The sequence below is a fragment of the Sebastes umbrosus genome, chromosome 16, assembly GCF_015220745.1.
Source record: "Sebastes umbrosus isolate fSebUmb1 chromosome 16, fSebUmb1.pri, whole genome shotgun sequence".
In the NCBI taxonomy this organism is placed as follows: domain Eukaryota; kingdom Metazoa; phylum Chordata; class Actinopteri; order Perciformes; family Sebastidae; genus Sebastes; species Sebastes umbrosus.
Window position 1 is genome coordinate 11,874,148 of NC_051284.1, and position 19,711 is coordinate 11,893,858.

General features: G+C 41.1%; 1 protein-coding gene across 6 annotated transcripts in view; it reads left to right on the forward strand.

Moving 5' to 3' along the window:
• Positions 1 to 19,711, forward strand: part of dlgap2a (discs, large (Drosophila) homolog-associated protein 2a) — a 202,860-nt gene that overhangs the window by 152,439 nt on the left and 30,710 nt on the right. For 5 of the 6 annotated variants that reach the window (XM_037796603.1, XM_037796602.1, XM_037796604.1 and 2 more), the window contains 4 exons: positions 4,639 to 4,853; positions 14,801 to 14,869; positions 15,945 to 16,104; positions 17,657 to 17,873. In XM_037796603.1, coding sequence (XP_037652531.1) covers positions 4,639 to 4,853; positions 14,801 to 14,869; positions 15,945 to 16,104; positions 17,657 to 17,873 — 661 coding nt within the window. The remainder of the gene's footprint in view (positions 1 to 4,638; positions 4,854 to 14,800; positions 14,870 to 15,944; positions 16,105 to 17,656; positions 17,874 to 19,711) is intronic. The other variant, XM_037796605.1, reaches the window with a different exon arrangement.

Consider the following 19,711-nt stretch of genomic DNA (forward strand, 5'->3'; position numbering starts at 1 on the left):
TTTGCGGTGTGTCCTGCATCGCTGGCACTAGCCTGCCCGTGTTGGTGGCTTATTGGCCAATTCAGCATGTTGAATTGGAGGCGGAGCCCGCCGGTGAGAGAAATCACTCTGATTGGCTGTTCAGCTTAAACGAATCAGTGCACAAAAAGAGAAACGGAAGTGAGGAAAGCAAACAAATGACTGAAGTCAGAAGGCTCTTCTCATTTTTCATCTCATCTGATCATTCCAATACACAGATATTTTCACAGCCACATGGCCATCTGGAATTAGGCTAAGTGGTGAGTGAGAGTTGTGTAAAAATGGTTGGCAAAAGTTTCATGTACATATCATAACAACAGCTTGTATATCCTCGGTCGTGGTTCTTTCCCTTTTTAATGACGAATACAGACTACCGCCGCCTGCTGGTGTGGCGAGTTATTTCCTCTCACACAGGCAGAAAACGTACGTGCTAACTGGCAATCGGCTGTAGTCTTTGCGGTCAAATGCAACTTTTCGGCCAAGACAAAGACAACATGAGGCGACGTAACAGTCAGCCTTCATCGCTGCTAGTTCTTTGATATCGGGTTGGTGTATCTGGGCCTTTAGAGCGTCCAATAACGTCTATTTAATGGCCTAATAACAGTCGAATATGCAACAACAAAATCATCAAAACCTCCCCGAAAATACACAGAATAATTGCACATGGAAGCAGGCTTGTAGATACATGCTCACCTCTGAATCCCATGCCTTCCCTTTGTATAGGATCTTTGGATCAAGGTGAGTGTTCATGATGACAAGCGTCCATATTTCAACTCCATTTAGCATGCTGGGACGCCCATGTGTGCCTTCCCAGCAATCAATACGAACGCGCTGCCGCCGTCCCGGTTTCTTTATCTGCACAGGGAGACACGCCACAATCTATCCAGTTTATCAGCGAATCCAAATTAAACAAATCTCACCACAGCTTGCGCCTGTCCTCTGGCGTTCTTTTCATTAATTAGACGTCTAAAAATATCAAACCCCTCCAAGACTTAATTAACCCATCGACTCTATTTGGTAGCTGGTGCGTGCCTGTCTTTGGAAGGGGAGATGAATGACTTTTATCAGGGAGTGTGTTTGAGTGTTCGTTCGGTAAAAGGGGGCATCGCAGTGAGCTTATGTTTTCTTAATTCATGCGTGTCCTTTTCTGCATGGTTTTGTCTGTGTGTGTGGAAGTGCATCTTTTTGTGCTTCGTATTATCTTCTTTTCATGATGTAACACCACAGCCTTGCAGTGAAATTTGCTACGGAGCTTTACAGACCTAGAGGACACACCGTAATCCCCATCAATCATCCCTCCCTTCCCCCCCATGCTTAATGTCACAACATAGATGAAACATAAGAGTCAAAGGCAGCCTTGACCCAGCATTCTCTGTGATTAACAAGGAGTGGGTTGTAATAAAGCCATAATTGATCAATTATTCAGGCTGTTTTGATTCGATGTGACACTTGTTAGAATAGTAATTGCGTGTGGGCGTGCTTTGATGCCAGAGGTTAGTAGAATTAGTGTCAGGGGGGAGACGTTTTTCCAGGATGTAAACGAACGGATGCCTTCAGTGCTGTTGATGCATTTTAGATCTCGTAAAAAAAGTGACAATTACAAACATTTTGTTGAGAATTCCAGCTGCTTTACCAATTTAAACCTGCTGGTTTTATTCTTAACAGTGCAGTATTGTATTTCTCTTTGAATAATAATCGCATTTCAATTGTTATTTTCCAATAGATGACATTTGAAAGTGATTAGAGTCATGTGTCTGACGCATTAGTGACATTTGGATGCCGCCTATCTCCTCCTGACATTTTCCACAGCCAGTCAGCTGCCACCCAGTTCATTGTGAACCTGTGAGTCGCGAGTTAGTCACCGATTGGCAGAGGGAAAATTTCAGAAAACATACAATCAGTAAATCACACATTAATACGGTATTTGAATCATAAATAGTGGTTGGAAGGCTATTTTAAAGTTCTTCTTGAGTGCAGCTCTGGTCCAGTGTTACTGTGAAGTCAAAGAAATATGGACCCGGGTCCAATTTAACTTAATGAAATCTAGAGCCGGGTGGATTGGCGCTGTGCCGAGGCTGATCCGTCTGCCAGGATGGTAAAGAGACGGATGCATCAGTGAAGCCTTCAACTTCAACGTAGAATCTTTTATGAGTGCAAATCATTGACCATGTAAGTGCGTGAGCGGCTAAAGCTTCTTACCATCGCATACAGTCAGTAAAGTGCAACAAGGTCAATCTAAAAAGGAAAATAGAAAACGGGAAGGGAAGCGAGAGACGGTCTATGCATCAGTGTGTTGTGTTGTATCAAAGACCCTGACTCAGCTGCTACTGTTTTTGTCCCACTAATTGAACTCTGTTGTACTGTTTAACTAAAGCAAAGCGAGAGAGTGTGCGAGTTGGTGAGAGAGAGAGAGAAAGAGAGAGCGGTATTGTGTGTAATGAGCTCGTGAACAATCATCATCAGTTCATTACAATGAGTGGGTGAAGTTAACCCCCGCAGATTTTAATAAGCCACACCGCCATCTCCAATACAGAGAAGAATCATTTAATGACATTTCTACATGTTGTATAATGGCATGTACAATAATTGAGTCCCATTTTTCTTTCACACCAAGACCATGATTCAGAAAATAATGCTCCACATGATTCACAAATGCTCTGCACTATTATACCAGTTACATGTGCTCTGCTTGAAATGGATTCCAATAACGGAAATTGCCCGTCTGAGCAAAGCATGCCAGATGAATGTCAGAGTGCATTAACCTCCACTTATTGCTGCAGAGCGCCCGCATGCTAGATGCTCTGTTTGTCTTCCTGCTCGCTCCACATTCAACATATAAGACTGTCGTGATCGGTGTGAAATATTCCCTCCATATGTGGTAGAGACAGGCAGCGAGACACCCTGTTCTCACTCTAAATGGAAGAACGGCGATGCTGACGTCTGAATACTCAATTACCGGGTTTAACGGGTGGAAAAAAAAGACCAACATGTTAAATTGGTTGGCTTGTTTTGATGGCAGGTTTCCGTATGGGGTGAGCAAAGATAGCTTCTCCATTTCAAAGCTGCATTTTTACCAGTAATTATGATTAACAGCCCAGCCAAATTTATAACGTCGTTTCAGTCAAGGCTTTCAGCAGTTTGTAACCTGGCCAAACTACAGAAAAGATAGAATACTGAGCAGCTGTGGAAGCTGTGTGGAGGTTTTCATGTGTTGTTGACTCATGAAAATGGCCCTGTCTAACTCAATGGATGGAACTAACTGTGCCAGAGGTACAATAGGGGGTTCAATTCAAGTGCCTATCAAATGGCACATTGCTTCACTGGGAAATGTTAATGCTTTACATCATGGTCCTCTTGGAGTTAAGAAAAATCTCAAGATTGCATGGATGTTGTCCTCTTGCAACGCAGAGGTGGGAATATAATGTACTTTCAAGAAGTGCTATTAAGGGCTGTCAAAGTTAACGCGTAATTCGCGTTAGCGCAAATTCATTTTAACGACGCTAATTTCTTTAACGCATTAGCGTAACTTGCGATTTTAGGTTGTAGCGGGCTCAGTTTTAAAGAGTGAAGATACTGGCATCATATGTAACTAGATAAACCTAAGGAATCCATTGGTACCAACCGTGTCATACTAGCTCGTCGCAAAGGAGGTTAAATAACACTTCAAACTTAAGCTAAATTTTGGCGAGGAAAAACTGGCATAGCCATTTTCAAAGGTGTCCCTTGACCTCTGACCTCAAGATATGTGAATGAAAATGGGTTCTATGGGTACCTATGAGTCTCCTCTTTACAGACATGCCCACTTTATGATAATCACATGCAGTTTGGGGCAAGTCATAGTCAAGTCAGCACACTGACACACTGACAGCTGTTGTTGCCTGTTGGGCTGCAGTTTGCCATATTATTATTTGAGCATATTTTTTATGCTAAATAAAGTACCTGTGAGGGTTTCTGGACAATATGTGTCATTGTTTTGTGTTGTTAATTGATTTCCAATAATAAATATATACATACATTTGCATAATGCAAGCATATTTGTCCACTCCCATGTTGATAAGAGTATTAGATACTTGACAAATCTCATTTTGAACAGATAAAAAATGTGTGATTAATTGTGATACTATGGACAATCGTGCGATTAATCACGATTAAATATTTTTATTTTAATTGACAGCCCCAGTACTAGTGTGACTTTTTACCCACGGTAATATTGGTAGGAAGATACAGGCAACACATAAAATCTTTCAAAGGAGTAATCTATGATACATAACAAAAAAATCCCTCTGAAATGAAACTCTGAAAACCCACTGCTCAGCACCAAACGGCTGACAGACAAAGTTAGCGACTAGCTGGTGAACAACAAGGAAAATTTAGCATCTAAAGAGTCACACATTTTCCTCAGGAGTTGGTGGAGACCAAAGCAGAACTAGATGGAGGGTGGATATTGGATTTACATTCATCAGGCGGCCTAATGTTGTTTTGTGTCTGCTGGATGTGTTAACGTGACCATGTCTGCCATAACAACTTTATAAAGTGATAATATGACAGTATTGTGTTTACAGCATCTTGCACTGCCCCTAATTTTTTTCATTGACTATTTACCCTCATCATTCCTCCCAGGTGCCCCAGGATGACTGGGGGGGTTACCCTGGCGGTGGGAAGGACGACGAGATCCCTTGTCGTCGGATGCGGAGCAGCAGCTACGTTAAAGCCATGGGTGACGAGGAGAGCGGAGAGTCGGACTCCAGCCCCAAGACATCGCCTCAGAAGATGGTGCGGCCCGACGCCCTGGTCAAGGCCATCATCAGACCCAGGGACCTGCTGGACTCCCAGAGGTACAACACATGTTTGGCTCTTCTTCTGATTCCTTTTTTTTCTTGCATGTCCCTATTTATGTATTCACTTCACCTCTAAGGTAGATGGCGCAAAGCAAACATAGTATATCTGAACTATTCTCAGGCTCATTTTGTGTCTTGAAATCTTAGTGTATTGTGAGCATAATCCTTACTACCATTTGTACTCTTAGATGTCATTGGAACTATGTATTCTAAAACTTTTCAAGACCTTCAGACCTGTTTGATAGTGATAAACAGAAACACATTTAAATATGAATAATGTTACTACCACTTTGTTTTGCGCTGATATTTTGAGTGCTTTGTAATCAGATGGCGCTTTAGCTTGGCTGGCTTCATGGCTTCGTTTGCCAGCACCTGAAGACACATAACACATTTTGGTCTCCCGTCGCTGTTCTCAATAAAACCAAACTCAATATAACTGTCATCAGATTTTCTCAGTTTAGGTATTTTGGGTTTGCGTCACTCAAATATTTCTCCATGCTCGCCAGCTAGCAGCTGGCTAATAAGAAAAGCTAAGCAGCAGCAGGAATGGTTCGTTGCGCCCAGAGTGAAGTGACTGATTCATGACAGATTGACTTGATGTGTCACAATCCTATCAGAGTTTCTATTGGACCAAAGCTAACGAGGGTGGTAATGGACACAATATGCTTGTTTTATTGGCGCAAATGGTCCCCATCTGTAGATATGCACTTTTTAATGATACCCCCTTTTTTGATGACCCCTGGGGATCCCCGGACCCCACTTTGAGAATCACTGTTCTGCAGAGCAGCTCCAGACTTTATACCATATGACATCGCAAGATTGAGACTTACTTCTCTGGTTTCTGGCTTTGAGAGAGAGGAGCTCATGTTCACAAATATTGATTGACCTGTCCTAGGCCATGAAAATAACAACTTCTTAATTTGGTGTTCCCCTTTAAGTAAATCAATCTCCCAGTGGAGTGAGATAATTCTCTTGACTTCTCATATAATTCCTACTTCTAAATTTCTAGAAATATTACATACTAAAATAATGTAATCTCTGAACAATTCTAAAAACTGTGATTTAGTGCAATGAAATTATCTTAATGCATGTTTTGTATTATTTCCAAGGCATACTTCTTTCTGTTTCTCAGCTTAGTATCTGTTTATGTTTTCAGCAATATCATACTTATAGTTATATATTGCTTCCCTCTGGCAGTGTTGGCAGTTTTCTTGCATTAGTGCCCCACCACAACATCAGTGTCAAGCACTTGATAGCTGAACCCTGTACTCAATAGAGGCCCTTCATGGGTATTCATATCAGTGTCTTCAACTGTAAGCAAGAGTTCGGTGCGTTCTTCTGGGATGTGTCCCATTAAATGGTGAGGAAGTGGAGGGCTTTTGTTGTGGTTACTCAGCGGCGGAAGAAAGCGCTCGTAAGAGGATTACATGATGAGACAAGCTGAAGACAATGTCACTGAAAAATTAACACAAGCAACTATGTTATGGAGAGATACAAGGAGAGTTGCTATGATTACAGCATTAACACATCCATTAGATCAGTGGTTCCCAACCCTTTTTTTCCTTGATTAAGTGAAATATTTTATGGATATTTCACATTATATTCAATGTGTAACAATAACAGTACAGAACAACTGATAAACTGTACTATTAACCCAAATAATGAACGCAATGGCTGCAGGACTTTCCTATAAATATTGCATCAGAGATGAGTTTTCCTGTTATTTTTAGAAACTTTTAATACAATTTTTTGTCTGTATTATGTATATTTTTTATTTTGAACAATCATACATACCTAATAGGGTCCTTTTTTGACACATTCAGTGTTTTCTTCTCCCTGACGCTTGGCCATTGTTTCATTAGCTCTTTGTTTATTTTACCTGCGTACTTTTCTAATGCAGGACGAAGCTGTTTAGCAGAGAGAGGAGGGTCTTTAGTTTGTGTTCAGATCTTCACCGTGCTCCTATCCTTCCATTTATATTTTAAATAATGGTCTAAACTTTAAAAATAACAATTTGATTTAGTTTTCTTCACAGAAATGAATAAAATGCTGAGATATAGGCCAACTTTATATTTGAATAAAAGTTGTCTTACAATCCTTAAAATTAAGAAGCCCCCCCGTGAAGCTTTGGCGACCCCTAGTGGGGGTCGGGACCCCCAGGTTGGGAACCAGCACTATAGATTAGGATGAAGTTAAATAAAAGAGTACTTGCACCAAAAATAGAGTAACCCCACTTGTAGTAAAACCATTCAGTATTTCCCCCCCCCCCCCCCCCCCCAAGATATTTTCTGGGTTTGTGTTAACATTAAAGTAAATATTAAGATTATCCACCTTTCTTAATAGTTATGTGTTCAAAGCCAATTATAGTAGATACAGTACAGCGGTGATACACTGCAGAGGTTACTCTCAAGCTGTTTAGGTCAGAAATGGATTCTTTTTCCATCCTGCTGCATTTACTGTGTGTTGTATGTCTTGATAATTGTCTGCTTCTGCTTCTGCTTCATATTTGCCTCACCTTCTGGTTGCACCTCACATCCCATCTCCATCTTTATTTCATTCATTTTCAGCTCCAGTTCACTGAAACATGGTGGCTGGGTAAACACCAGCCACAAACACAAAAGATGTTGTCATCACCTGGCATTTGTTGTTACTAAGAGCCTACTTTTCCTGTTATTTCCAACAGTTTTTGTCATTTTTCAATTATGAATCCATAAATGAAACTATTCAAATGTTACTTATCGTCTTATTTGACTTCTTATTGGGGTTTCAAATTGCATTGTTATAGTACTTCAGACACCAAATTATTGCATTGTGCGTGGCAGATTCATCTTTTCCAGAGTCATTTTTTTTAAAAGGTGGCAATAGGAGAAAGCAAATTCACTTTTGTTCACTCTTCAAAGGGACCTGATCCCCTTTGTTCGCAGCAGAATGTGGAAACAGTAATTACAGCCGAGATTCACAAGTCTATTTTAATAATATGACAGTTTAAAAAAAATATCCCGGGCCTGCTCTTTCAAAACACAATCTTTTCATCTGCCTTTGCTGTGCTTCCTGAGCCGTGTATATTGAGTGCATTTACTAGTCAAGGTTTCAGGAGTTCAGCGTGGAGGCCCCATCAAAGGCTTATAGCCGCATCGTAAAGAAGACCTGCTTGTACCCTCTCTTTTCCAGACAGTTAGATGCAGTTTTTTCCCCTTTATTTTGCATTGATTTTAGTGAAAACTTTAGAAGTAACTTAAACTGTGTTTGAATGACTCTATTCGTGTAAATCAAAGGTGTATGGCAAAAACCACAAGTTTGGATAAAGATAAATATGCTTTTACAATTTGTTGTGGGCCTCCCTTCATTTATGACCAATTAAATTACCTGTTTTCTGCCCCATCAACTAAAATCAGTATGTGAGTGACTTGGAGACAGACTCCGCCGCCGATTCAACATGCTGAATCGGCCGAAAAAGCTCCGACACGGGCAGACTAGAGCGGGAGACACCAAAAAAACTAGGCCGACAGACGCTCACCGACGGCCCGAATCTGTCCGACGGCTGACCGTCAGCTTGGTGTGTAAGGACCTTTAAGACTATCACTCACATTGGGCTCACTTCTATAGTGAATTAAATAGTGAAAATATACTATTCCCCATTTTTCTTTTCTCTAAAGACCCCAGGGGGTCTTTGAGGTAGTTCGAGGGGGTCCCCATACCCCTGGTTGAGAACCACTACAACAATAGTGGCTAAAAGCTGGTAGAATCATTATTGCATCAACGTCACATAGTGAATTTTGTCCCAATTAAATAAGATTAAATGTTAAGTCAATTTTTGTGCAGCAAATTGAGAGAGAGAGGGAGGGAAAAATGCATAGATGTACTGTATACTGTGGTTATCCAATTACAAGTCACAACAGTGGCTGAAAATAATCTGAAATCAATCCATTAAATTGCAAAATACAGGTATTGTAGGGCTATGACTGCCAGAATTGTTTCTATAAAGACAACATTCAAACAGTTTAGGATGCTGTTGCTTCATCCGTTGGACACAATGTGAGTATCTCCTATTTCATTTCTCCTCCATGCAGTGTGTTTTACTCAGGGAGGTTTGCTGGTCTGTGTAGAAAAAAATCCTCACAGGCAACTTCTGCATAAATCGCAGTCTGTTCTGGTCTGCACGAGCCCAAAGGCACACAATCTGACATAAACTGTAGACGCTATGCAAAGACGACCTTGCGTGTGACCTCAGTGTAGAGTGCGGCCTGTGACAGACACGTAGCGCCAGTATGTGATGTCAGACAGCCACAGCAAGAGACAGCGACACACACATTGACTAACACTGATGATTCCCACACTCTTATTGTCACATCCTCGCCTCTCGCTCTTCACGCCGCCGACCCCGCGCTCAATGCCATTCAGCTGAGGCTTTTGAATTGCTACTCTCTCGTCGAGAACAGCAGTTTTTTTCCTGGAATCTCGGAAAACCGCAGCGGGCAACACCCATAGAATCCGCTAATACTGTTAACCTGACCCTGATGAAAACACACAAACAGAATTAATGATGAGCATTTCTGGCAGAGTGTTTGTGACGTCTCTCTGCAGGATGACAGGAGATGGAAGAGGGACAACAGAGATATTCAGCTTTTACAGTCACAAGCCACAAGCAATAGCATGCTTACATAATAAGCCAGTTATTCATCCCGGAGGATATGTACTGACAAATCGAACGTTATTGATTGTGATCAGGCAGGATCATAATGATATCTGTCACGGAGGAGGCAATCGTTTGGCCTTTTTAACAGCTCTTTCAGAGTATGAAGTAATGTATGAGGCAGCTACAGTGAGGTATGCTCCTTTTCCCACATCTCGCAAAGCTTCCCCTGGCTATCCATTTTGAATAGCTGTAAACAGTGAATGATTTATGAGGATGCAACAGCAGGAAGGGCTATCAGTTGCCGTTATTGTACTCCAAGGCCCCTCTAAATAATGGCTCTCTCAGTGGTTCGACCGAGAGTCTGCCGGGCTCTGCTGAATGGAAGGTATTGACCAGCATGGATCAGGCGGTGTGGCCTGCCTCTGAGTCCATTGACAGAAGAGTCTTGATACTAGAAGAATGCCATAATGTGGTCTCTTTTCTCTTGGATTTAAATGGAGATGTTTTTTGTTCTGTGTTTTGTGCATCCTCGGAAATATAATTTTTTTTCTGATTGCAGCAGTATGAGACTGGTTTGGTGCAGCACTGGGGTCGCTATATCGGCCAATATTACAATAACTAAAGGCAGATATACTTTGGTATTGGCATATATGTTGGCGAATGAATAACAAGAAATTGCAGCACAGAAATAGAAGGGTAATGTGTGAGGTAATTTAGAAACAGTGTCACTGAGTTGGTCACGACTCTTTAAAAAGCTAATTTAACAGATAAGATCACATTTTATTGATCCCAGGAGGATAATTTTGCATTACAGCAACACACGAAGAAGACCACTGAGGTTTGATTGGAACATGATACAGATAAGTAGAGAAAAATGCATATAAAGCTAACAAAAAAATCCAAGTTAGAAAGCTTGCATTTAGTATGTTACCCCTACCAGTGCGCATAAATGTACATGCAAAACCATTGATGCAGTGGCATAGTGGATTCACTATATTTTGATTGAATATTCATGTCAATAATCCAGTATCAGTTGGGCTCTAGTTTCATCCGATTAGACAGTTATCAAGCCATTAAAAAGGCGTTATCGGTCGCTATAAGCACCATAGATGTGGTTCAACAGGGGCTTACTACACCCAATAGTAGGTTTTATCATCTATTCACATGGTAGATCACCAAAAGAAGATATGAAAGAACATGACAGCAACCTAGTCGCGGCCATAGTAATAGACAGCGTGAAACTCCAGGTGAAATGAAGGTTGGGAGGGACATATGGGACACAAAACAAAAAGGGTTTTCACCCAGGAGACTGGGGTTTGCATCCCGTGTGAAACCAACAACGTGTAGTTGTCTTTGTGTTCACAAACGTTAAGTTTCACTTTCACTTTTGAAACAGTTATTTTAAACCAAAACACGATTTTTTCCCGTAAACTTAACAAAGTGGTTTTGTCGCCTAAATGTAAAGAAGCTTTTTTGTTTGTGTTCAGAATGTAACATTTGATTCAGTTTTACAATATGTTAGAACGTGTTGCTTTTAAGTTTTACTTTCACTTTTACAACGTAGTAGGTGTAGTAGGTCCCTATTGACCCACATCTATGGTGCTTATAGCGACCCATAACACCTATTTAATGTCCTGAAAGCAATCAAATCAGGTGCCAGTTTACTGTTAGAGTTTAAATTTTGATTTTATTTTATTATTATTGTGTCATGCATAAATAATATGCCCAGCCCAAACGGGCTTACAAGACACTATTATTAAGAAAATAAAGAAAGGGCAAAGGCAGAAACCAGAGTAGCAATATAAATTACAAACAATACTAGACGAATAAATCATCCAATCATAAATCATTCCAAGCTTTAGAAACAAAAGTAGACAACTTTCTGTATAAGCATTGAAGTTAAATTTTGTCATCACCGAGCACCAAAACATTTCGGGATTTTGAACAGACATTTCATGTAAAATAGAAAAGTTCTTAACTCATCATAGTATGGACAATACAAAAGAAAATGTGATTCATTTTCAACCTCTCCTAACTCGTATATACTTTGCACAACCTGTTGTCCTCCTGAATGTTTTTAAATCTACCGACTTCAAGGGCCAGGGTTAGAATTAAATATTGTTGCTGTAGACAGAGTTTATACTGTTAAGTGCAGCAAGAGGTGACTGAAATATTTGAACTTTAATTCCCATAAATCAGCTTACAACACTAAAGAATACGCCGCAGCACTCTCATGATAGCAAACTCTGATCATTTTATACCAAAGGATCCCAAAGAGACAGGAAACCAAACGCTGGTGAGACCAGCTTTTTAGGAAAAGGAGGAAATATTCAGTTGTTGACAACAATTATTATGCAATCTAACATTTTAAATCACCCATTTGGACAAAGATATTCCCAACTTTTTATAGACCTGAAGTGTATAGGCAGAGACTATTTTCATTTTATTTTATTCTTGGTGCCATCGTGCTGTGATCCATATCTGTTACTATTTTAAGTCCACACATAAAAGGCACCACGGATGCCACCTGACATGAGAGCTCTCATGCTATTATGGTTCATTGGGCTTGTTGGGATGGAATTAGATTGGATTCAAGACAGACGCTGGCGCAGGTTGGATTTCCTCTGCTCTTGTAGCAATTTGATGTCCCGCGGGGGCATTCAGATAGGCCAAACACAAATTTGACAGCATCGGCTCCCTGAAGCGAATCATGTTAAAGTGAGAACAGGCTGTCAGGTTGTGTCACCCTCCCTCCATCTTTCCCTCTTTCGAGCTCTCCGTCGCTCTCGTGGTTGACAGGATCGTCTCTTTGTTCATCTCGCCAATAAAGAATACATCACAGTCACGGGCCCACTGAGCTGGAACAGCCTGTGTGCACTAGAGGGAAAGTTAGATGTCAATGATTGTTTTAATTAATAATCGTTTACACCCCACAACCCCCCCTATCCATAACCACTTCACCCTGGGGTCCTGTACGTCCTGTAAGCCGCAGAGCCGACAGCTATGATAAATTGAATATGAATCTGCTTTTTTTTCGTGCCATAGTAGGACCTGCCAAAGATGTTTAAAGAATGTATTAACGATGATGGGAGCTGAATGACATGTGGCAAATTTCACTATTAACCATTAGCATAATGAGTCACTGAGTCACTCTGATAGCAGGTTGCATTGACACACACGCACAGAAGAACATCAACCATTAACATTAACATCTCCGGCAACTTTGCTTCACTTTAAATGACTTTGGCCCGGTGTCTAAACACCACAAGCCCATCAATCCCACCCATTTTTGTCAGGTTCTAAAATAACTCAGATTTGTTTGCCCCCCCATCCACGATTAGCTTCTTGAGGCACCATAATTAATCACAATTAACACTGGCAGAGCATCCGATAATTCCCAATTTGACGTAATGTAATTACTCATTCAGATAGCGTTGGGTATGAGCATTTTTCCTTCACATCTCAAGGTCAAAGCAGAATTCCAATCCATTGATTTGTGGCTGCGTGGGACGTGTCATGCATAGTTAGCCTACCTTTCTGTTGGCCGGGCTTTTTTCTCAACACCTTATTGCCTCCGCTTTGAATGTAACACTTAATGCCATGTCAAAGATGGATCCTGCTACCTAATGTCCCATTCAGAAAGGTGCCAACTGCTGTATTGATGTTTTGGCGCATGGCTTGAACAGAACATACAATACACTGGAATAGAGTTTGTGTGCGTGAGTGTGTGTTTTAGAAGACAGAGTGAGTATGCTACGAACACACTGATTGCGATGTGTATTAAACGCATCATCTTTTCATGTATTCCCACATCTCCATAGGGCTTTGACACATTTCCCCCATGTCTCAAGTCTCAAATTTGTACTTCTTAGTACATACTGTGTATGTTAACCCTTCTTGCAAAATCTTCTCTCCCGCAGCAATCTTTTTTCATACTTCAGAATTGTCCTTTGTCCTTGTTCTTTCTGTTCTCTCAATCAAATGCCTTACTTTCAACCTTTCTCCTCAGAAAGTAGCACACAACAGCTACTGTCGAGGCCGGGCTTTGTTTAACCAACAGACAGAGTGCTTTCACTGGCAGCGTGAAAGGCAGGAAGTGTGAGATTCCCATCATCCCTTGCCTTAATATTGGCCAACAATGGAAGTGCATTAGCACCAATCAGAGACATTAGAGGAAATTTGCTCTGGCGTGATTTGATAAAGGGCCAACGCTTTCTCAAAACAGCCTCCCTTCACTCAACTGACGATAATAGACAGGCAGGGATGGATGAAGCATGCCTCGGTTACGCCTCAGCCGGTGCACTTATATCTGATCTTGTCAGCTATGAAGCTCGACAAAGTTTCATTGCTCAGGGAAAGATGTTTTTTATTCTCATTTGGCTCAATTAAGCAAATGTAATTAGCCACACAGGGAAAGAATGTGTGTTTTATGATGTAGTGTAATTGGATTTTGTGTGCAGCATTTTGTCATTGATTGCTTTGTAATAATTTTTGGTCATTGGTGGTGGACAGTCTGTGTGCGACAAACTCATAATACACTCCACATAACGTTGTGTGTCTGTCCCATAGACTGTATATATATAGATGGATGACGCATCTACACGTCCTTCCACTGTACCGAAGTGAAGACAAAATATCCCGCATATGGGCTGCCATCTTGAGATTTTGACTTAATTTGGTGCCAGAGTCTGTGCGGTAGTGATCGAGCACGGCTGCAGCTTGTCAGCGAGAGAGACTCAAAGCTGTCAATCGTGATGTCTCACCCCCTTTTTATAGCATCGGATAACTAATTAAAACCAAACTTATCAGAAAAATTAATACTTGAACATACATCAGTGTGAAAGAACTACCTAAAATGACATAAACCATCTTTGGAAAAACATTTTTTGATGTGTACTTTGACTGTTTAGTTTGGCCTATGTCCCATTCGCTAACATGGAGGGGATGGGATTTATGAGCTATACTGCAGCCAGCCAACAGGGGGCGATCAAGATATTTTGGCTCCACTTTTAGGGAGCTCTCATGGTCCATCCATGGTCTGTCCATGTTTCATTTATCAGATATTGCCTTGACCTGGCAATTCTATCAATCAACGTAATATAACATTCTCCAACTTTTATCATTACTTGAGGGCCATGTTGTATCACCCTAATGTTTGCAGCACTTTGGTGAAAACTCCCAAGCAAACATTCAATTCACCACGAATCCCATACAGAGCCAGTTCCATTGGACTTGTGCCCAGTGACGTCACATCCATCCAACTCCCACTTGTGGGACCCAGTAACTCTGTTTTCTTCTCTACCCGCAGCTCTTACCGCCTGGATAAAATCAACAGTGACATGCGTAACTACATCACCAATTTTGCTGCAGACTTAAGGTGAATACGGGCTCAGCCTCTCCCCCTCCCTCCTTACCTCTCGTTGCTGCCATGTTGCAGTGGTCAGACGTCGGAGCCAGCTGGCTCGCTGCCCTGCTGACATACCCAATATGGACGCCTCACAGTGGAAACACTCAAGACCAGTCAATGAGAGGTCACCCGGGGCTACCCGCTCATACTGCCAAATCATAAAGCACACAATAAAGATATGATTCACGGCTATACATTACGCCCACATACTTCTTCCCATTTACAGTTTCTTTACTTTTAGCACTTCATTCAGACTTAATCTCTGGATGTTTCTGCTCTATAGGATGCCTTTGGATGTTCAGAAGGTTGATATTACTTTGCAAACACACACACAGCCTTGCTACAGCATTACAAGATGGATTGGGGGACTTTTAATCACACTGGCCTTTTCCTCGCTGCCAAACACCAGTGTTTATCTCTATAAAAAGCCCAGAAACTGCTTACTCATCACTGCCTGCCATTAGAAATGGATCTGGCGGAAGGGAAACTCACTTTGGTATTCCTAATGTGACTCACATAGTATTCTCTAGTTTACTTAAAGCGCCTTTTCTTCTTCCATGTTTTTTCTATTTGTCTTCTCTCTCTCCAGCAGATTTCAAACCAGCCTTGGCTTTCTGAACATCCTCTTGCACTGCTGGGTTAGCACATTTAATTGACCTGGCTGACACCGGGGTGCTCTCTGAAGTGCTTGCTCACTAACTAGCTCCTGATTTGCATTTGCCTCATTTCCAAGCATTGATTGGATGTTTCAGCACAACAGAAATCGAACTGCCTTTTTAAGGACGCTGGTGAACACATCAGTGTAGTGGGGGAGAGAAACAGAAAGAGAGAGGCTCCCCTCTTGGGAGACACAATGTCATAACCAGTCTCCCTCTTAAGTTCAGGTTGCCCAGAGGAGAACACTTAATTGTTTTTGTCCTCATGTTACACCTATAGTCAAACTGCTTTGGTTATTAGTGAAATGATGTTGAATTGACTTAAGAAAATCATCATCATGGCTGTAGTCCCACTCCCTCCTTGCTTCTCCTTTTCTCTCTCTGTTCAGTCAGAGCTACCACATGCAAGCCGCCAGGGACATGCACCCAAGCATTGCCCTGGATCCCTCTGCCAACTACAACTCTCCCAAGTTTCGCTCCAGGAACCAGAGCTACATGCGGGCAGTCAGCACCCTCAGTCAGGCTAGCTGTGTTAGCCAAGTGAGCCAGGTAAGTCTGCACCCTTTCAATTAGGAAGGTTTCTCAAATCCAAACTTGTACTGGAGAGCAGTGGGGGGCTGCTGAGGGACCCTGAGGAGGTCCCAGGGAGTCTCCAGTGAAATCAGTTTCACCACAGTTGTTCATTTAAAACTCCAGTTAAAGAGCATGACTGTCCTAAATAACTTTCACTCTTTTATCGTATACAATATTGTTTTTTTAGAACCCACATATCTCTTTTTCTGGCTTCATTTTACTTACACTTTATATGACAGTTCATTGCACACTGTTTATCTGGATATATTAAAAGACTCCAGCAGGGGTTGTTGAGATATTCATCTCCCTCTTAAAAGAGAGGCATATTGATTTGTTCAGAGTCTTAAAAGCTCAACTAAACTCCTACTAATTCAAAATCCCAATAGAACAAGATGTTTATCTTTGATTCTTGATGTTGTCGAACGGGATTGGACTGATAACCATCAAACTATTTCTGCTCGGTAAACAACCATTTGTAACTAGCCGATATCAGAGACATTACAAGATACATTGTACATATCTGAAACAAGAAACAGAAATATATCAACAACTCATCTTTTACAACAAACTCTCTGACACAGTATGGCCTTGATTTCATGAAAATTGATGTCATGTTGTTTTGTTGTATTCACACAAAGCATGAGCTACTGCGGCTAAAGGAACCAGCAGGTTATCTACTAGTGGGGAAATATGACAGAGCAATTTCCAAGCAACAATCACAAAATGCAAAAATATTTTTTGTGACATAAAAACACATTTTGCATTGATCTCTCTGCTGTTTTTTGCCTAACACGTGGATTTGTTTGATTTTAGCAGCAAGACTTGTTTTTATCCTCAGGGAAATTGACAGAGAACATAATGTTAGGTTTTACAACCGACCAATTAATTTCTCCAGATAAACAAATAAATATCCTCACTTACTTAAAGAGGACCCATTATGCTTTTGTGCTTTTTCCTTTAGTGTGTTATATATACACACACTAAACACACTAAAGGACTAAACACACTAAAGGACGTGCATTTAAAAGGTCTGCAGAAGCCCAAAGTCCACACCAAAGGGAGTTACTCTTTCCCACAGAAACACTGCTCCTGAACTGCCTGAAACACCTCGCTTTAAGTCACGCATTTTCTTCCGTAACGTGGTGATGTCACCAAGTAACACATTTGCATAATACCTGCCTAGCATCTAGTTTGTCACGCCCTCAAACAAAGCTAGTTAGAGCGGGAGCTGGAGCGGAGTCCGAAGAGTTTGGTTCGGTTGACCAATCACAACAATGTGGGCCAGCTGACCAATCAGAGCAGAATGGACTTTTCGGGAGGGCGGGGCAGGAGCTCAAACAGAGCGTTTCAGACGGAGGGTGAAAAGATGTGCTGCAGCACAGCCGATATGAGAAAAGTAAAGCGTTTTTTGAACATTAAAGAACATGTTTTGGTAGAAACCCAAACTACAAGTATGCACCTGAATATTAGCATAAATGGTCCTCTTTAACAATGGAGAAATCATGCTTACGGCTTTTGTTTCTCACAGGTGAGTGAAACAGAAATAAACGGCCAGTTTGAATCAGTGTGCGAGTCGGTGTTCAGTGAGGTGGAATCCCAGGCCATGGAGGCTTTGGACCTGCCCGGCTGCTTCAGAACTCGGAGTCACAGCTACTTGCGAGCCATCCAGGCTGGCTACTCCCAAGACGATGATTGCATCCCCCCCATGGCCTCCACTGTCACCTCCACCATCAGGGCTACCACAGGTAAGGGAAATCTGACATAATCTTAATTCGCACAATGCAATGTGTGACATCCTGGATGTTGGTAATTTTGTTTGTACTTACAAAGTGACACCAAAAGCTTACATTTGGCATTAACGTGTGCTAATGGATGAATATAGAACAGTTAGTGCGAACTGGTTGTACTGTCAAACAGCTTCATATCTTTGCATGAATCACTCTTGTATGTTGCCATTGTTTTTGATGGACATATGATTACCGTAGCTACCACTGTGCTAGTTCATCCTACTGTATTTTGGATACAGTGCTTCATCTGCTCATCCATTGGATGCATCAGAGAGTAAAGCTATGAACCCTATTGAAAATCACAAATGGAAATTGTCTGAAGTAAAAATCAGGTCAGGATAAGGACATGACTGCTTTTTCAGCTACATTTTGGAAATCTGACTTCCTTTGTGCTGCCACACTTGTGGACGTTCTTACAGCTTTATTGCGAACTGGGCAAAGAAATGGTAAAATTGCCGTCTGCGAAGTATGCATTGTTTACTTGTTAATCCAGTTTACACTTAAATATCACAACATATACTATGAAGTTTCTTCGCTCACAGATTGTTCACTTCACACATGTTTACACACAATGAGATCACATTACAGAAGTGCACACTATTGTGTCTAGACCTGGATAATGGATAATGTAATGTAATGCTGGCAATGAATATACCGGTAACTGAACTGTCACACTGGTTAGTCACATACAGTATATCACATATGCGAACTTGTAACACGAAATATAAACCTACTCAGCTCACACGTGCATTCATTTCTAATACTGAGCCTTGATTATAAATTGTAAGCTGCTGGTGGTTTCAACAATTCCCGTGATTGCTGGCTTCACAGAGGAAATGATACGTCCTTGTACAGATGAAGAATGTGGGAAGAAAAGAAGAAAAAGTGTCCGGATGAGAAGTCTGAGCGGATTCCACCTTTTCCCACAGTAGATTCAAGAACTTACAACATCAGTTGGACTATAATAGGGAGGGTTAGAGGTGTGGTCATCTGGAGCTGTGCTTATGATCAATTCTTCATACCTATAAATGTTTGCTTACACTGCTTTCTCAGTAAACTCAAATATCTTTGCATTTTTAGGATACAGAGTTTGGTATGTGATAGATTTCGCCACTATTTTGGACATGGGGCAATTGGTGCTTCGAATCAATCTGTCAAACTGGACCTCACTTTTTCAATAGGGTTCATACTATACTTCCTGATTGATAGGAAATGGTTTGGAAGCTTTTCTCATCTTTGCCTCTTTTCATTGCACAAAGTACACATTTCGTTACCTCGACTGAAAACAGACGAGCATGCAAGGATTGTTCTTACACCTCATTTATTAGAAATATTGTCCATTCTCTGTGATGTGTTCCGGGAGCTAGGAGTTTCAGCTTTGTGCATTGAAAAGATGCGAAGAATGCATGCTACAAATTAAGGCTGAGAAGGCAGTGTAAACCATTAACGGAAATGAGTCAAAATGGGAGTAATTTCACTGTAATGTATAATGATATTACAGATTATTAAAATTTTAGAATAAAAATTCTTCAGTACACATTAAGGTATACACAGGAGTGAATTGGGGCAATAATCATAAGATTAGTACTTGCTATTATCTTATTTTGACTCATGGCATTCAGTGCATGATTTGATGTTACTGCTTTGTGGCAATAAAAAGCACATTATCTCCAGCTGCTCACACCTGTGGCCATATTACAGATACGTATTTATATTTGTCTTCCAGACAGAAATTATGTGCAGGAAGACTCTTGTTTACCTGACCAGGCCAGTGTACTTGAGGATTTGGCAGACAC